The 19,173-nt window shown below is 36.4% G+C and overlaps 1 protein-coding gene across 3 annotated transcripts in view; it reads left to right on the top strand.

Moving 5' to 3' along the window:
* The window catches only part of LOC144968273 (organic cation transporter protein-like), a 53,833-nt gene that overhangs the window by 11,041 nt on the left and 23,619 nt on the right, over nt 1-19,173 (top strand). For all 3 annotated transcript variants that reach the window (XR_013644554.1, XM_078906467.1, XM_078906466.1), the window contains exons 3-6: nt 272-412; nt 3,519-3,600; nt 6,573-6,676; nt 18,358-18,512. Coding sequence is in view for 2 of the 3 variants with exons in the window: in XM_078906467.1 (XP_078762593.1) it covers nt 272-412; nt 3,519-3,600; nt 6,573-6,676; nt 18,358-18,512 (482 nt within the window). In the remaining variant the exon portion in view is untranslated. The remainder of the gene's footprint in view (nt 1-271; nt 413-3,518; nt 3,601-6,572; nt 6,677-18,357; nt 18,513-19,173) is intronic.

Raw genomic sequence — 19,173 nt, 5'->3', positions numbered from 1 at the left:
GTCGTTATCGTCCTCATAATCACCATCATAATTAATTGCCACTACGACAATCATTATCTTCATCATCATCATTGTTATCTTCACAGTCATCATAAACATCATCATCATTATCATTAGTATCATCAGTGTCGTCGACATTAATTTAGTTGTCGTCATCACCTATATCATGATTATCATGATTATTATCATTGACGACTATCGTTATAAATACCATCAACACTAAAATCTCATACTTAATATATTACAAAAATATTCAACTCTCTCTATTTAGATGTGCCGTCCCAGGTTTGATCAACGACACCTACACCATCCAAGACTCATATCACAAAAGTCTGGTCGAGACTTACATACCGAAAGACAAAGACAGTGAACAATACTCCCACTGTAAAACATACAATATGGATGATATGGGGTGAGCAGAGATCTCATTGTTTTAAAGCAACCACATTTTAATTATCGTTTTTTTCATAGCTGTAGGTCTTGGATCACGATGGTCAAGTTGTTAACGAATTTCCTAAACAGGAGGAGAACCTGGTTTTAAACCCTCATTTAGAATCTCGTATTCCTTTCCTTGATCATGAAATACAATCTGTTATTTCTCATTTTACGGTGCTGCAATACAGCAGTCGTTTGGGGATTTTCTTTTCTTTCTTTTAGTCTTCTTTAGTCTTCTGTTTCCAACCTAAATGCAAAAAAAAAAAATTCCCATCATACCTATGAAGGGATTATCTAATTTTTATATGTCTTATTTTATTATCCAACATTTTTTTGCAAAGGAAGTGATAATGAGAGAGAGAGAGAGAGAGAGAGAGAGAGAGAGAGAGAGAGAGAGAGAGAGAGAGAGAGAGAGAGACGGACAAGGCACCGAACGAACAAACATTTAGCTGAAAATCCAAAAATCATTAAACCTCTACACTCTGCAACTATCTGACCCCTGATTGACCTCGTTGACCTACAAGCACTTTTGACGGACCATTTTTTTCAACAATATGCCAATTTTATTGGTGTCTTTAATCAAACACGCTTTAAGATTATGTTATGTTAAAGATTTATTATTGGTGTGAACAACTCGAGATAAAATCATATGTCATTATGATACCAGCCAGGCACATAACAAATATTTTCGCCGTTCAGGGTAAACCATAGATAAGTATAGACATAAAAATTGTAAGAAGACCATAAAAAGTTAGATTTTGTGTAGCAAAGTATTTATATTAAATAATGTGTCAAATATGTTTTTGGCTTAAAAGAAAGATAAGAGAATGCATATTACAGTGCAATTAATTTCTTGAACAGTTAAGTCACCAAAGCCAAGTTACATGCTTGTAAAGTTGAATAATATCCACTCCTCACGAATCTATCCGTGCTAGTAGGAAAAATATAGAGAAGTAGTGTTGTCTCATATCAATAGTAAATGATCATTGAAGCCAAAATAGTTTGTTAAGATAGTTGTTCTTTTAATAATCTTAACACAGTACAAAGTGTAGTGGCATGACTGACTTAATAAAGCTTTCGAACCAGCAATGTCGTCCGATATTGCAGTTTCGACTGTAGTGAAAATTCAATGTTTATTAAATTATAAATAAACAATGTTACTGATGCATGGTTTTTAGAGTCTATCACATAATCCATGAAGCATAATAAAGATAACGGCTAAATTTAATCTTTTATTTCATTTATAAATAATCCCCCACGTTGGTGTCGGTCATTATTGTGCGATGCTTGTCGTTGAAAAGTTTTTTACATTTGACATTCTTTCCATATTTTACTTTAGCATCCGACAGATTCGGGTTTCTTTTCGATTTATATTGAAAAATAGGAGTCATTGCGAACCATCGGGTACATGAGACGGAGTTTATCCTTGTTTCTGTAGTAATACGATACAAATCACTCGTTACCCTCTGGATCGGACACTAGTCTATCAGTTGTGAGTGGTTGAGCCAGAAATCATCTCCACATCACTGGTAATGCATATAGTATAGGAATATGTCAACAGGACAACAAGAGGAAATCTCTATGTGGAATTCGACTATTATTAACGTGGATAAAGAGAGAATATTAAGCTTACAAATGAAAGTACCAATATTAATCGCGGATGCAGTAAAGTTTTATTTTCTGATTCTGGGCTTCTTTGATCAGATATTACTTAAGATATAATATATATACCACTGTCCTATTTAAAGACTAGCAAGCAATTGTTGGTGTCCTTTAAACGATAGAGAACCCGTGATGAATATTGGCTTTAGGACATTTATGGTTTAAAAAGACTAATACGGATTACACGATATAAAGACTTAATTCAAATTATTAACTTTGTCAGTAACATAACATCCATTCACTTTCAAGGATTTTAGCCGATTTCACTTCAGATACACATAACTCAATAACCATCGCTTAACTGGTAATTCTGTTTTCACTTTGATAAAACATGTTAACAATCACATAACGTCAAAAAAGCAAATCTGTACGGTGACATTTTAATACAATTAATATTTTATTCAATGTACTTTTGGTACAATACTAAATTTTAGGTGTCATTTTAATTCATATCGCAATAATTTGTTCCTGGATGAGATTTCTTCATTTAAAAAGCAGTTTAAAAGAAGATCTTTAAGTATATTGAGAAATACTTACTCATAATTTGATAATTTAGTCACATAACAATGTTAAAATGCATGTTATATGCATGTTTTTTCCAACTCAGTTATCTCCCCTTACTCAATCGCCTGCAGCGTTAATAAATTACTAATTGACAGCTTTATATCTAACAATCGGCAAGCGGTACCGTCGGTCAGGCTAGATCGCAGAAAGCGGGGCTTTTTACTAAATTAATGTTCAGCTTCAGCGCGACTTTGGTGCTGTGGAGAGAGAGAGAGAGAGAGAGAGAGAGAGAGAGAGAGAGAGAGAGAGAGAGAGAGAGAGAGAGAAGTCTGGATTCATGATCAATGAAGCAAAGTTCAACAAGTGACGTTAATATCTTAGCTGTCCGATTTCTCAAATTTTAACAGAATCAAACAATTTAAACGTTGTCATGGATGACGATGATAGCAAAACGCTTTCGTGGAGTCGTGTTCTTAGTTTGGCGCTTAACAAACATTAGCCCTCTTGAATCCCTAAGTATGAGGTAGTGGCGGATACCATCAGAGTTCCAGAACAGAAATTAAGCTTCACAGACAATTTGCACCGTATAAAATTGAAATTAGGTTCCACATACCGATGATATATGAATGAGGCATAGGCATATCATGATAATTTTGTATACATGAACTATATTAATTTTCACAATAATCTGTTTATCCATTTTGTGTCTGTGCAGTTCCAATGAATAAGGTCTTAAATTACGGTCATATTACAATTAAACGGCGTTTTTAACTAGAAAATTTTATGATCAGATTGTTGATTTAATAGTTAGATTTTCCCATAAACCTTCCATAAGGCGTGCTTATAAACTCCAGTTGTACCACTTATCCTCCTTGTAAAAATACAATCCTTTGAAATGTAACCATTTACTCACCCAGACAACTGACAGATAGGAATAAGACTGATGAATGTCAAAGATGGGTATACAAGTCAGGTGGTGTGGTTTCACAGATTGTTGAGGTAAGTATGTGTGTGTAGTGGTAGTAGTAGTCGTAGTCGTCATAGTAGTCGAGGTGTTAGTAGTAGTAGTACCACTACCAGTAGTAGTAATAGTAGTAGTAGTAGTAGTAGTAGTAGTAGTAGTAGTAGTAGTAGTAGTAGTAGTCGTAGTTGATGTTGTTGTTGTTGTTATCGTTGTTGTTGTTGTTGTTGTTGTATACGTAGTTGTAGTGGTGGTAGTAGTATTAGTAGTAGAAGTAGTAGTAGTAGTAGTAGTAGTATTAGTAGTAGTAGTAGTAGTAGTAGTAGTAGTAGTAGTAGTAGTAGTAGTCGTAGTAGTAGTAGTAGTAGTAGTAGTAGTAGTAGTAGTAGTAGTATAGTAGTAGTAGTAGTAGTAGTAGTAGTAGTAGTAGTAGTAGTAGTAGTAGTAGTAGTAGTAGTAGTAGTAGTAGTAGTAGAAGTAGTAGTAATAATAATAATAATGATAATGATAATAATAAATGGTATGTATATAGCGCTTCTTCCCGTTGTCACAGATTCTAGGCGCTTTACAGTTATACAAAACAAAACACATTACAGTAAGTCAAGTGTTGATGGATAGCTGACAAGAATTCTTTTTAACAATAACAAAACATGATAGTAGAATAGCAACTTACGACGTAAAAAGTAGTAGTAGCAGTAGTAGTAGTAGTAGTAGTAGTAGTAGTAGTAGTAGTAGTAGTAGTAGTAGTAGTAGTAGTAGTCGTAGTAGTAGTAGTAGTAGTAGTAGTAGTAGTAGTAGTAGTAGTAGTAGTAGTGTGGCGTAGTTGCACAGATATGTGATCTTATAGTGGCTTTTTGATAGATAGAAATGATATTCCTTTGCATTTTGTCATAGATGTTAGTAACGACTAAAGAGTTCAAGAGCCAGTGATGATAATTGAATGTGCAACATCAAGACATTCAAATCAAAGTCCAGATTCCAAGTTTCATTTCTTACTGCTTTGTTTCTTGTGGTAAATTTGAAATCCATTGAAATAGCATGGTCATAATTCAATCAGTTTCTTAAATCTCAAATCAGTATAATCCATCCAAATGCTAAGTCATGTTGTCTATGTGACAACTTTCAATATATGTGGAATATTACTAAGTTCCTAAATGAATCACTGATGGTGATCACAAAAAGTTTAATATAAAAACATTCACCTCAAGTGAAGTCAGAAACACTCTATTTTATACCCTATTGTAAACTGTACCCACAATTCCTTCAAACCACTCCTCCTACTGATTTTGACCGTCCACTGTCAGTCTAAAATCGGCCCCCTTAAAGTAAACGCGAATCATACTCAACCTGAAACGTGTTAAATGCTAATCCCCGCCTTTTATGATATAATATTATTTTTATAAATGCCAGTTTCTCATGCACAAACAACCCCAAACCAATTAAGAAACGATTTATTGACTAGTACTTGACACGGTAACCAGCCCACTAACTTGGACGTAAAACTATTCCAAACTTATCACTCACAGACCAAGTTTTATTGATATACCTGCATTGTGAACTCACAAAACCCATTCAAATTTGCTGGAATAATTGACCATGTTGCACTAGAATTCGTGTCTAACATTTTTGCATATATTATTATTATTATTATTATCATTATTATTATTATTATTATTATTATTATTATTATTATTATTATTATTATTATTATTATTATTATTATTATTATTATTATTATTATTATTATTATTATCATTATTATTATTATTGTTATTATTATTTATTATTATTATTATTATTATTATTATTATTGTTATTATTATTATTATTATTATTAGTAGTAGTAGTAGTAGTAGTAGTAGTAGTAGTAGTAGTAGTAGTAGTAGTAGTAGTAGTAGTAGTAGTAGTAGTAGTAGTAGTAGCAGTAAGTAGTATAGTACTAGTTAGTAGTGGTAGTAGTTGTAGTAGTAGTAGTAGTAGTAGTAGTAGTTGTTGTTGTTGTTGTTGTTGTAGTTGTAGAATAGTAGTAGTAGTAGTAGTAGTAGTAGTAGTAGTAGTAGTAGTAGTAGTAGTAGTAATAGTTTTTGTTGTTGTTGATGATGATGTTGTTGCAGCTGTTTATTGATAGCGGTAACTCATTTTGTTCTTGCATCAAAAGAAATAGCAATTCTAATACAGGATAGCACTTAAATAATATTAATAGTATTGGCAGTAGTAGCAGATGTAGTATTTCGTATTCAAATAATGCACACCAAGATCATAGTATCGATCAATCCTTTCTGTTTATAATAAATGTATTAAAATGCAATGATCCAAAGATTGAACATTACGGGTCGTATCGTTGTGCAGATAAGTCATCAATTTATATTGGAATAACTGTATGAGATCGTTGTTGTTTCAACTGTACGTAAACGATGCACTTTTCAAAATCAATTTATATAAAATCAGAAAGGCATTCTGTTAACATTGAAGGAGACATTGAATAGATAACTCATGTTAAAAGAATAATAATAAAATAAATAGAAGGAACGAAATTGACGTTTCTCAGCTATCTGTTGTTGTTCTTAGAGAGCCATTGTAATCTTATCTTCTTTTTCGAGACTATAGACGTTCAAGGTTACACAATTTTACATCATATTCCAATAAATTAAGACAGCGTCAATATGTCAAAATGTATTCAACATGCATTGAAGTCTTGGATTTAAGAATTATTGGCATGTAGCGGTTAGACCAACTCAGGGACCTGGTTTTGATTATCATTAATTTTTTATATATTCATTCTACCGATGATATGCGTTTAGGAAAAGTACTCAAAACATCCACCACCAGCATATAACATACAAAACTATGTGTAGCTTTTATAGTAGGATTAATATAATTTAGTGAGAACTATTCATTAAAATGGTTGGCAAAAAACAATAACAAAGAACTGAGTGACGTCAATATCGCTACTACTATAGCGTGATTATTTTACCGATTTTTAATCTTCATTTCAATTTTTCAAATTCAGTTTAACCTGGTATGCAACAAAGTGCTATTCAAAGCACCCAACAACCTGATGATTTTGTTGGGAATTTTGGTTGGATCTATCATTGGAGGCCCGATGTCGGATCGGTAAGAGACACATTTTCAATACATGTAATTTCTGAGTATTTTATAACAATCTACTCATTAGCATATATCTATTACAATACCCAATTCGGGGTAAACCCGAATGTACAATAGTATATTAACTTAATTATTAAGAGGCGTCCATATTATCCTTCGTTTTTAAAAAATGGATTTTAAGAAATAGTTTTTCTCCCGCACGCATCAAATTTTACTAAAAATAGATTTCAATGCGTAATGATAAAGATATTTCATCCTCGCTCTTTTACGTCACGTAATCTTTAGAATCTGCCTATATATCCTGCTGCTGAAATAGTTATGCTACCTATAGATAGAATGAAGTTGACGTCACTCGTGTCTTTGTTATTGTTATTTGCCATAGTGAGAAGTTCTCACTATATATGTACTTCTTCTTCTTCTTCTTCCATTGTCATCTCATGGGCTGAGGTCGACTTGAAATGACACGCCAATCTTCCATGTTGACGGCTTGCTGACTGCATTCGGCTGCCGACAATCCTGTCCATGTCCTCACATCATCTATCCAAGTTCTTGCTGGCCTGCCACTTCCTCTTTTCCCCTCAACTCTACCCTCAAGAATGTCCTTGTTGACAGTTTGATGGCGTCTTAGGTGTCCAAAATACCTTAGTTTTCTTGTTTTTATTACTTTCATTAGGGTCGGTCTGATATCAAGGATGTCACAGACTTCTTGATTTGTTTTCTTTTCTTTCCAACTGATTTTTCCAAGGCGACGGAAAGTCCACATTTCAAAGGCCTCAATTATTTTCTCTATTTGTTTGTTCAAGGTCCATGTTTCTGAGCCGTAGAGAAGTGCTGAGTGGACATAACATTTGAGTATTCTTATTCTCGTTTTCATCTGCGTTTGTCGCGAAGTTAAAATGTTATTCAGTTGGCTGAACATCGACTTAGCTATAGCAATCCTGTTTTTCACTTCCAGCTCATTCTTTCCGTTGTTGGTCATTGCCTGTCCAAAATATTTAAAAGAATCTACTTGTTCGATGTTTTGATTATTAATTTTGACTTTTGCGATTTTTTCAGGCTTCTTTGACATGACCATTACCTTCGTCTTTTGAACATTCATCTCTAGACCCTTTGCTGTACTGTTCAGGTTTACTTGAATTGCAAGGATCTGTAGATTTGTCTCGTTCGATGCCAACAATACTGTATCATCTGCATATCTCAGATTATTTATCCTCCTACCTCCAATAACAATACCTGGAATGTGCTCGGTTTTACGGAAGATAAACTCTGTGTACAGGTTAAATAGATATGGAGAGAGGATACATCCTTGACGAACTCTTCTTTTAATTGGCGTGAAAGGTGACAGATCGCCCTGAATCTTGATGGCTGCTTTTTGATGCCAATATAGATTTGTGATTAGCCGTATATTTTTTCCATCAATGCCTGCCTTTTCTAGACATGTCATTAATTCTCCATGCTGTACCCTATCAAATGCTTTTGCGTAATCGGTAAAGCATGTATATATTTCTTTTTGATGATCAAGGTATTTTTGTGTGATATTATTTAAACAGAAAATTGCTTCTCTTGTTCCATTATTTTTTCTAAAGCCAAACTGTACATCGCCAACTTCATTATCGATGGCAGACCTGATTCTTTCTAGGATGATCTTCAATAATAATTTAGTTACATGGGGCATCAGACTTATTGTGCGGAAATCACTGCAAGTTGTCGCCTTTGGTTTTTTCTGTAGCGTGATGTAAACCGATTTGCAAGTTCGTCTGGAATATAGCCTGTATTGTAAATACTATTAAAGAGATCTGTTAATTTCACAATTGAGAATTCTTTCAAAATTGTTAGCATTTCTGTTACAATGCCATCTTCACCCTCAGCCTTGCCATCTTTCATATTTTCAATGCATTTTCTATCTCACATGCGAGTATTGGAGGACCGTCAGTGTTGCTTGGCAAAGGTATTTGGGGCCTGTCATCATCAAATAACTCGCCAATGTATTGACACCATCTTTCCTTTATATCCTCTTTCTCAAATAATATTTTACCATTCTTGTCTTTAATACAGTTATTGTTGTTAGTGGTGCGTTTTTTGCCCGAAATCTGTCTTTTTTCCTCGTGGGCTTCTTTTCCATCTAGGCCAAATATTTCGATCATCCTGCATTTGTGGTTAAGCCAATTTTCTTTTGCTATGCGACATTTGTGTTGAATTTTCTTATTCAGCGCTTCATACTCTGGTTTGTTCTTCATTTGTTTACGTTCTGAGATGAGATCCAAAATTTCTGGTGTCATCCATTGCTTTCTTGTTCTTTTCTCCTTCTTTGGAATATCCTTACTACCGAATTTTATGCTGTCTTTGAATATGTTCCATTTTATATCAATTTCTTCAATTTCATTTGCTTGTGAGAATTGTTCTTGTGATTCAATAAGTAGTTCATCATATCTGTTCGAAACAGAGACATTATATTTCTCCTGCAATTCTGATGACCATTTTAGACGATCGATGTCCAATTTTTCTAATATCTTTGGTTTTTTAATTTTCTTTAGCTTTAACGTTAGCTTTGCAATAAGTGGGTTATGGTCAGAATTGATATCAGCTCCCGGGTATGTTTGGCATGATTTTACACTGTTGCGAAACCTTTTCCTGATCATAATGTGATCTATTTGATTTCTACACCAGTCCCCTGTGCTTTTCCATGTGTATAATTTTCTCTTTGGTTTCTGGAAAAAGGTGTTGGTAACAATCAGCTCATTTTAAATGCAGAATTGAACTAGTCTGTCTCCACGCTCATTTCTAACCCCAAGTCCATATTGGCCAACCACGTCACTCTCCTTCCCGTTCCCAATTTTAGCATTTAGGTCACCCATGACAATTAACACATCCGTTGATTTTACGTTTTTCAACATACTTTGTAATTCTTCGTAGTATATTTCAATTTCCTCATCCGAATAATCACTTGTGGGTGCATATGTCTGGATGATTGACATGTCAAAAGGTCTGGCTCTCAATTTTATCATAATGTTTCTGGAACTTACAGCATATATACCTATAATATATTTGAAAATGTTAGATTTCACCAGCACACCCACACCATGTTGATGTTCACTACCTCCAGAATAGATAAATGTGTGAGTGTCTCTTTTTACAGTACCCTCTTCTGTCCATCTGTGCTCAGACACTCCTAGGATGTCCACCTTCATCTCATCCGTCTCCTTAATCAAGTTGTCTAGTTTACCTAGTGTATATAATGTCCGGACATTCCATGTTCCAATGCGTAGACATTTCCCTGCATATTTCATACATACATTATCGGACTCCAATCCTCCCGCAGGCTTTAGATTGACGTCGTCATCCTCGTTTGTACTACTCCCTAAAGAGATTGTCTCTTCCCTGTTAATATTTACAATAGGTATCACACCCGCAGGCTATAATCGTTGAGGGTAACATATATTTTGTGTGTGTTGGTCCGTTATTGAGAAAATTGAGGAAATGGAGAACATTTCAAGTAGAGAAGAAAACTATGTTTAGAGTTTATGACTCATTGATTAAAAGTGCAATTGCGTTTGGCTGCAATATGGTTTGGCGGATGCCGACTTAAAGATAGATAAAAAATTTCAAAATCAATCAAAAATAATAAACCATCCTCTGGATGGAGTAGACAGAATTCATGGAAAAGCAATAGAAAGGAAAGTATTCTCAATTACCAACAATAAAAACATATTTTATACTATATTTTATACCATGAATTTAGTCTATTACCATCTGGGAGAAGGTTTTGTCAGATTAAACGTAGAACTAACAAGTATAAATCAACGTTCGTTCCATCAGCAATAAAAATGTTGAATATTTCATATGGTACAGCAAAACCAAGGTTTGATGCGTTGACTGATTGACTGATCAATTTATTTAATGTTAAATTAATTGACCAATTGATAATGATGATTATAGTTGGTGTCGAGTTGCCGCAAATGTAACGAATTGAAAATGAAACGAATATGATTATGTTGTGTATATCGCACGCGTGAAAGAAAGAGATGAAGAGAGAGAGAGAGAGAGAGAAAGAGAGAGAGAGAGAGAGTGAGAGAGAGAGAGAGAAAATAAGTAGGAGTGAAATATCTGTTCAATGTTATAGTTATCATATAACGTTATAACAAGTGTAACTAAATGACAAATTGCCATATTTATGGACAATAAAGATCTATTATTATTATTATTATTATCATTATTATTATTATTATTATTATTATTATTATTATTATTATTATTATTATATTATCATCATCATTATTATTATATTATTATTATTATTATTATTATTATTTTATATTATTATTATTATTATCATCATCATCACCATCATTATTATTATTATTATTATTATTATTATTATTATTATTATTATTATTATTATTATTATTATTATTATATTTCCGGATACCAAAGTTGTGAGTTTCTTAGCCAAATGCAACGCATCTATATGTAACCTATGCATTATCACTACTCCGAATGCCTGGTTACATAAACACGTTCGACGAATTTAGGAACAAAAGAGTATAGGATTTTATATTACGACTTTTCTTCCCTATCCGAAGTTCCGAAAGCAGGAGTTCAACGATCTTATAAAATGCCATAGATATGTATATATATATATATATATATATATATATATATATATATATATATATATATATATATATAAAATATATATATATATATATATATATATATATATATATATATATATGTTTGTAATCATGATGGTATGCCTTTTAGATAGATTACACGAAGCCTATTTAAGTGTTGGACTGTGAGTGTCTACGACGAATTCTAGGCATCAGGTGGCAGAACAGACTCACTCACAATGCAGTGCTAGAAAGAGCGAACTCCCTCAGTATGCATCTCATGCTCTGCCAGCGACGTTTGCGATGGCCTAGTCACGTATACAGGATGGACGATGGACGCATACCCAAAGACATCATGTACGATGAGCTAGCTTCTGGACGGCGACCAACTGGCCGCTTCTGCGCTTCTATGATGTCTGCAAACGAGACATGAAACTGACAGGCATTGACCCAAACACATGGGAATCGCTTGCTGACGACCGCAGCGGCTGGAGATATGCGGTGATGGAGGGAGTAAAGAGAGGTGAGTAGAGGAGAAAGAAGAAGTTTGAGGAGAGAAGAGCAAGGAGGAAAGAGAGGCAGCAGATCCAAACACCAAACACACAGTCAAACTACATGTGCAACAACTGAGGTAGAGACTGCCATGCAAGGATTGGTCTGCTGAGTCACACCCGTCGCTGCTCTCAACAAGACTGATGAGACCAAAGCCATACAGGATGCCGACACGAAGTCTATTTAAGTGTTGGACTGTGAGTGTGTGTGTGTGTGTGTGAGAGAGAGAGAGAGAGAGAGAAGGGAGAGAGAGAGAGGGGAGAGAGAGAGAGAGAGAGAGAGAGAGAGAGAGAGAGAGAGAGGGTGTGTGTTTTTTTGTACTTTTTGTTTCATTTATGTCTGTTTGGGTATATTATGTATATGCTGTATAAATGAAAAATTGCCTTCATATACAATTCAGATAGTGTTATTATTATCATTAGTAGTAGTAGTAGTAGTAGTAGTAGTAGTAGTAGTAGTAGTAGTAGTAGTAGTAGTAGTAGTAGTAGTAGTAGTAGTAGTAGTAGTAGTAGTAGTATATCGCAAGACTTTAGAGATCTGTGTCAACAAATTATAGTCAAGATGGTCTGAACCCGGAGGGATCACAATTAGGCTGGTCGGCATGTATTTAAAATAACCATGAATAAACCTTTATAGCCAAGACTGAAATGATAATATCGAGACAAATTATAAGCTCCATGCGTATGCAATGTCAAGACGTATACGTGTTTAGATATTGATGATAAGCGTAACTTTCAATGTTTATATTCTGTTATAAAGAATCTAATGAGTCGAAATCACCCGACTAAAGTTGAAGCTGCGGAAACGGTGCAGAGTTTTAATTATATCAAAATTAAAAATATGATTGAGAGAATTTTTAGTGACTTGAAATGTCCTCATCTACACATGGTCTTCTATATCTTTTTACAATTCCTATAGATGGTGTGCGCTTGGCTAAGCAACTCACAACATTGCCATCCGGAAATATAACGGACCAACTCACAAAACATTGTGTAATCTTGGTCGTTTATAGTCTGTATTAGGGATAACCCTCACCTGACACTGACTCCGACAACCCGCCACTGCTGTCATTTGCCGTCTTCCTGATAAAAACGTTGGGCACGGACAAAATACTAAGAATAAAGAGAATATCCTCTAGATATACCCATACCAGGCACCCGACGTCCTCTGGCGTTTTTAGGTGCTTGTTCTGTAGGTAGAACGAAGTTGAAGTTACTCAGGTCTTTGGTGTATTATTTTCGGATTTTTTGTTGTTGCTATCATTGTTTATGAGTAATTCTCACTAAACTGTATTAGCCGGACTATAAACATACTTTTTGTGTATTGGTCCGTGATATTTCCGGATGATAATATTGTTAGTAACTTAGCCAAGCGCACAGCTTCTATAAAAAGTTTACTGTCTCTGTATTTTAGTATCTGTTTATAGTCTCAATAGACACCAAGATAACCACGCCTTTCGTCATTATGTAAACAATGGTAGTGATTGGTAAACATAGCAAAACTACACAGGTTTTACTATCCACGACATGTGTCTAAATAAAATAACCACTGTTCCACCGCTTGAACAATAGAACCAACACAGAAAACGACGTGTAAATTGAAACGTTTATAATGTGATCGAGAAAATCGTGTGTCACAAGGTCCATGTTTTGATTGGTCAGAAATCTACTGGTTAATTTCAGCTCAAACCATAGCGACCTTTAGAGTCCGCGCAACCGAATAGGCAGTCGCAAAGATTATGAATAATTATCACAATATTTTGACAAGTAATGAGAGGAATTGCATTGCTCAACTTGATGGGACCATGTATATAATTTGACAGTCTATATAACATATATGAATAATACTTAGGAGCTGGAGGATTGATTGTTTCAGATGACAGACATGTTCCCAAGTTGGCTGTTCCTCTGTGAAATTTTTAGTCAACAACGTCATTAATTTGTTTACATGAGAGATTTGATTTATTGTTTCTCGTTTACGAGAAGGAGCAGTAAATTAATGTTATATCAATCACAAAGAAAGAAATGCTTTACTCAATGCGAGCGATCTATATTCAGATTCTCGTCCAACCGAGTCATAGAGCAGATGATCTGTTGTTTGCTGTCCAACGATCATATATCTCAAATCGCTTCTTATTTTATGAAAGTTGTAAACATGCCCATGAGTCAAACGACAGACTGTAATGTTGAATGTTTCAAAAACTGGGAACAAATGTTATTAGGTAGATCATTTTGAGCTTATATGATTGTGCAAAGTGGGCAATCATCATCATATCTTGTCGCGCCAGTGAGTCAGCCAGTCCCGGGCAGTCTGGTTGCATTCCCTCAGGTCAGCATTGGTGCAGTGAGGTCCCAGCGAGCATTCGGACAGGATGTGGTCCATGGTCTGTCTGGGGTGACCGCATGGGCATTCAGTGCCCGGTGAGATTTTCCATTTAAAGAGGTTGGTGGCGGTGTTTCCCACCTTTGCTCTAGCTCTGTTCAACGCCACTCAGTCTTTTCTTTTGAGGTCTGTGCCTGCTGGGAGCTTTTCTGTTGGGGACTGGAGGGCATCGTTTGCTGTCTTGTCCCATTCTACCCATTTGTCCAGGCGGAAGAATGCTGAGTGGTCTGGGTGAAGGCTCTCTACTGTGAGGAAGCTTTTCCTTGATTTGAGCCTGCTTTTGGGGCAATTGTGGTCATGAAGGGGTGTCTCTGGTCCATTTCCTGTTTGTATTTTTGTATTTGGGCATGAGTTTCCCTCCGGATGTGTGGTGGGGCTATTCCTGCTGCACGGTAGACCAGTGGTAATGGTGTTGCTCTCAGCTGGCCCGTTACGATCCGGCAGGCGTTGTTGAGCTCGGGGTCTAGCTTGGAGGCATGGCATGATCGGGCCCATACAGCTGAGCAGTACTCCGCAGTTGAGTAGCTGAGGGCCAATGCTGTGGTCCTTAGAGTTTTGGGGTCAGTTCCCAAGTTCATGTTTGCCAGCTTTCCAAGGAGGGCATTACGCGTGGACACTTTTGCCTTGGTCTTCCTCACGTGTTCTCTGAAGGACAGAGTCCGATCAAGCGTCACTCCGAGGTACACTGGGTGGTAGTTGTACTCTAATGTCTGGCCATTCCACTTGATGTTAAGTTTTTTGTGGGTTTGGTGGTTGTTGAGGTGAAATGCACACACTTGTGTTTTCCCTGGGTTGGCGTTCAGCGAGTTTTTAGTGTAGTACTTTGTAAGGGTGTCTAGAGCATTTACCAGTCTGCTCTCGATTGGTTGGAATGACACATCCTGTGTTGCGAGGCATAGGTCATCAGCATATATGAATCGGCGGATATTTGGGAACTCAGGCTGATCATTTGTATATATGTTGAAAAGTGTTGGAGCCAGCACTGATCCTTGGGGAAGACCATTCTTCTGGGTGCGCCACCTGCTCTTCCGGCCATCCATTTCAACAGAAAAGCGCCTGTTTTCGAGAAGTGACTGGATGATATTTACAATTTTCTTATTCTTTATCATTTTAACCACTTTGAGGAGTAGGATCTTGTGATTCACTGTGTCATAGGCTGCAGTGAGGTCGACGAAGACTGTGCCAGTGACCTGTTTTGTCTCAAATCCATCTTCTATGAATTGTGTAAGGTTAAGAAGTTGACCACATGTTGACCGTCCTGGTCGGAATCCAGCCTGGTCGGGAGACAGTTGTTCGTCTAGACTGAGTGACATGCGGGACATAACCACTCGCTCAAATAGCTTGTATGTGATGCATAGGAGGGAGATCGGGCGATAGCTTTTCTTGGATTTTGGATCTTTCCCCGGTTTCAGTAGGGCGACTACTCTTGCTTTCCTCCATGCACTTGGCAGCCTGTTTGTCCTTGCGCATACATTGAAGAGGTCCAATAGCCAGGATAGGGTTCTCGGGCCAAAGTGTTGAATCATCTCAGTTGTGATTCCATCCAGTCCAGATGTTTTTCCTGCCTTCAGATGGGACAAGGCCTCTAGTAGCTCCTCCAGGGTAAAAGAGTCAAGATGATCTTCACTATCCTTGAGGGCTTTGTCCATTTCACGTTTCAGGGCTTTTAGTTGGCCTCGTGCTTTCTTGGCTGGTTTCCCATTCAGTAGAAGCTGATGTGCGACTTGGTCAGGTGTTACTGCAGCCACTCTTGTCTGGGTATTTTTGTCATTATTCAGTTTTGAAATTGTAGTCCAGGCCTTTTTGCTGTTTAGGGTCATATTGGTGGAGGTTATTAATTCCTTCCATCTTTCTGATCTTTCATCGGCGATCATTGATGTGAGTTCTTCACCCAGTTCTAGGGTTTCTTTACTGAAAGGATCCACCTTGTATGATTCAATGTATCTTTCATATAGTTTCTTGCTTTCATCTTGGAGACATGGAATATAACTTTTTCGGCATCCTCTGGGGATGGTTTTCTTTGCAACTTTCCATATGAGTGTTCTAAAGTCGTCGTATCTCTGTGGGTCACTTTTAATATTGGTGATCTCATTGTCTAAATCTTTAGTAAAGTTTTCCCAATTTGCTTTTCTAAAATTGAATCGTGGTATCGCATTTGATTCGAGGGCTTTAACAGCTGGTTTGATGCTGATGGTAATAGGCCTGTGTTGAGATTTCGGTATAGGCTCACCTACAGTCCTTTCAAAGTTTGAGAAGTGTTGAGAGGATATGAATGCAAGGTCCGGATTGTAACCTTTCTTCCACCGGGCACTCATAAAGGTTTTCTTGTCTGTGGGGTTATGGAGGATTGTGAGGTCATTGCCGGCCGCCCATTCCTCAACAGCATCTCCGTCAAGGTTATTTTGCTCATATCCCCATATAGTGTTATGGCTGTTAAAATCTCCAATGATCAGGGTTGGTTTTCTATCAGATAGATTCATTTGGGGCCACTTGAATGGGGTTAATGGAGGTTTGTACACAGATATGATGGTAATCAGTGTTGTTTCTACTCTGAGAATCTCAATGTCATTTTCTGAGTGGTCATCGCTTTTCAGTATGGTAGATTTTTCTCGAGTGTACATGGCACTTCCATATTTTGGGTGTTCGTGGTGTATTACTAGTTGCATGCCAGGTATGCAAGGTGGTTTTGAGTCTTTGTGGGTTTCCTGTAAGCAAATTATATCTGCTTTTAGCTCTGTCAGTATCTTGCATTTGGTATGGGAGATTCCTTCTGTGTTGAAACTTACAACATTGAAGTTTTCCATTGTCTGGGCCGAGGGGCTATCCTTTTACCGCCTAATTTATTCTCTGGTCGCGTAGTGTAGCAATCAGTCTCCTTCAGAGAAGGATTACAGGAGCACGACGTGAACGTTTGTTACTTGCTCCCAGTGGGCAATGACTCGAGAACAATGAAAAATAGAATAGATCATATCCATTCCCCAATCTGGCCTCGTGAGAGATCCTGTTTGCACAGAGGACGGGAAGCCAGAATTAGTCTGCCACATGCATAGACAATAAATATATAGATAGAACGAAGTTGACGTTACTCAGGTCGTTGTTATTATATTTTGCCATCCTTGTTTATGAGTAATTATCACTAAACTGTATGAATCAGACTATAAACGTTCAAGGTTAACCATGGTTTTGTGAGTTAGTCCATTAAATTTCGGATGGCAATGTTGTAAGTTTCTGAGGCAAGCGCACAGCATCTATTGATGCTCATGAAGTTGGATGGCAAAAAGCAATAACAGAGATTATAGAGAGAACGAAACTGACGTCACTCAGCTATTTTTCATTGTTTTAGCCAGTCATTTTTATGTCTAGTTTTCACTTAATTCTACCAATCAGACTATAAACATTCAAGGTTACACATAGTTGTGTGTATTGGTACATCATGTCCTGCTGGCGGATGTTATGAGGCAAGATATTAATATCATTACTCCCTTTTCCCATCCAATTCCCGCTGACACTGCAGAAACTGCTTCTATCGTTTTAAACTAAGAAACAGTCACTAGGATGAAATAATAAGACTTGTATTAATTGTGATTATTTAATACTGTTGTCACAACAAGACCAACAACCGTAACGTTTAAACAATCCAGTCATTTCTTATCATCACCAGTCATTTTGAACTGTAGTGTGGGAGAAAATGTGAACACAGAGCTTTCTCTCTGTTGACTCAACTTTGAGCCACCAGCAGGGAGATTCTAATATTAGACCTACAGGTTGCATGACGAGGGCCATACAATAATCGAACAAAGCCACGCTGAAAAAAAAACAGCTTTTATAAAATTCACTGTCCACTAAAATTGTTTTACAAGAATGCTGAGAGCAACACGGATCATATTGATGGTAAACGTTTAAGTAGAATTCCCACTAGTTCTGCCCGCCAAATCAATCGTGCTAACGCACAAAGCTTTGTAAACCCTAAAAGTGTATAGTCTTATAAAAATAATATAATGAGAACTAATCACCCAACATGCGTTCTAAAAACAACAAAAAGCTGAGATAAGTCAACGTTGGTCATTTAATAAAACAAGATTATAATTTTTTTTATGCGATGCTTTGTAGGTTTTAATTACTTTTTCACCATTTCCTTTACAGCTTTGGCCGCAAGAAAATTTTACTGGGAGGATCAATCTTCGCCTGTGTCATTGCCGCTGTTATGTCCGCGTTTGATTCCTTCATTCTGGTGCTGATCTGTAGGTTTATGTCTGTCCTTTGCGCTCACACTCAATACCTTGCTGGTTACGTCATGTGTAAGTATTCAGATAATCTGGTAGTGGTGGGGAATAAAAGGGGAGGGGGGACGGTTCTTCTTCTTCTTATTCTTCTTCTTCTTCTTCTTCTTCTTCTTCTTCTTCTTCTTCTTCTTCTTCTTCTTCTTCTTCTTCTTCTTTTTTTTTTTTTTTTTTTCTTCTTCTTCTTTCCACTTCTTCTTGGATGACAGCCAAGATGATCCTTACACTCACGATGTTCAAAATACAGATTGGAAAAATACAGATTAGATTGTTGGAATATTTTTATGAGCCCAATAGCCCAAAGGTTGTTTTATTTGGGGGGGGGGGGTTGTTTGGTTATTTCTTTTTTGTTGTTGTTGATTTCTTTGTTAGTTAATTTGTTTTATTTTAGTAATGAATTAAATAGACTTCAACATTTTGCTCAGTGACTTCATGCTCTCTGTGTTTGGGAATGCACGATTGAAACCTTCGGTTTCCAAAACACAAGGAAGAATTCCATTCTTCCATTACATTTCGTAAATAACATTTTTTGGGGAATATTTTAACGGCACTTCTTGTCGCCTTTCTTGGTTGATTGAATTAGAGACCGGGAATATTATTAAGCGATACTATTTTGAAATCCAAAGTGTATTGTTTTTTTTTTTATAAATTAATTTAGTAATGACCTAAGGAATTTGCT

Source organism: Berghia stephanieae, chromosome 3 (assembly GCF_034508935.2).
Source record: "Berghia stephanieae isolate SIO BIC M18660-M18661 chromosome 3, UCSD_Bste_1.3, whole genome shotgun sequence".
Lineage (NCBI taxonomy): Eukaryota > Metazoa > Mollusca > Gastropoda > Nudibranchia > Aeolidiidae > Berghia > Berghia stephanieae.
This window is presented reverse-complemented; position numbering and strand designations above follow the sequence as displayed.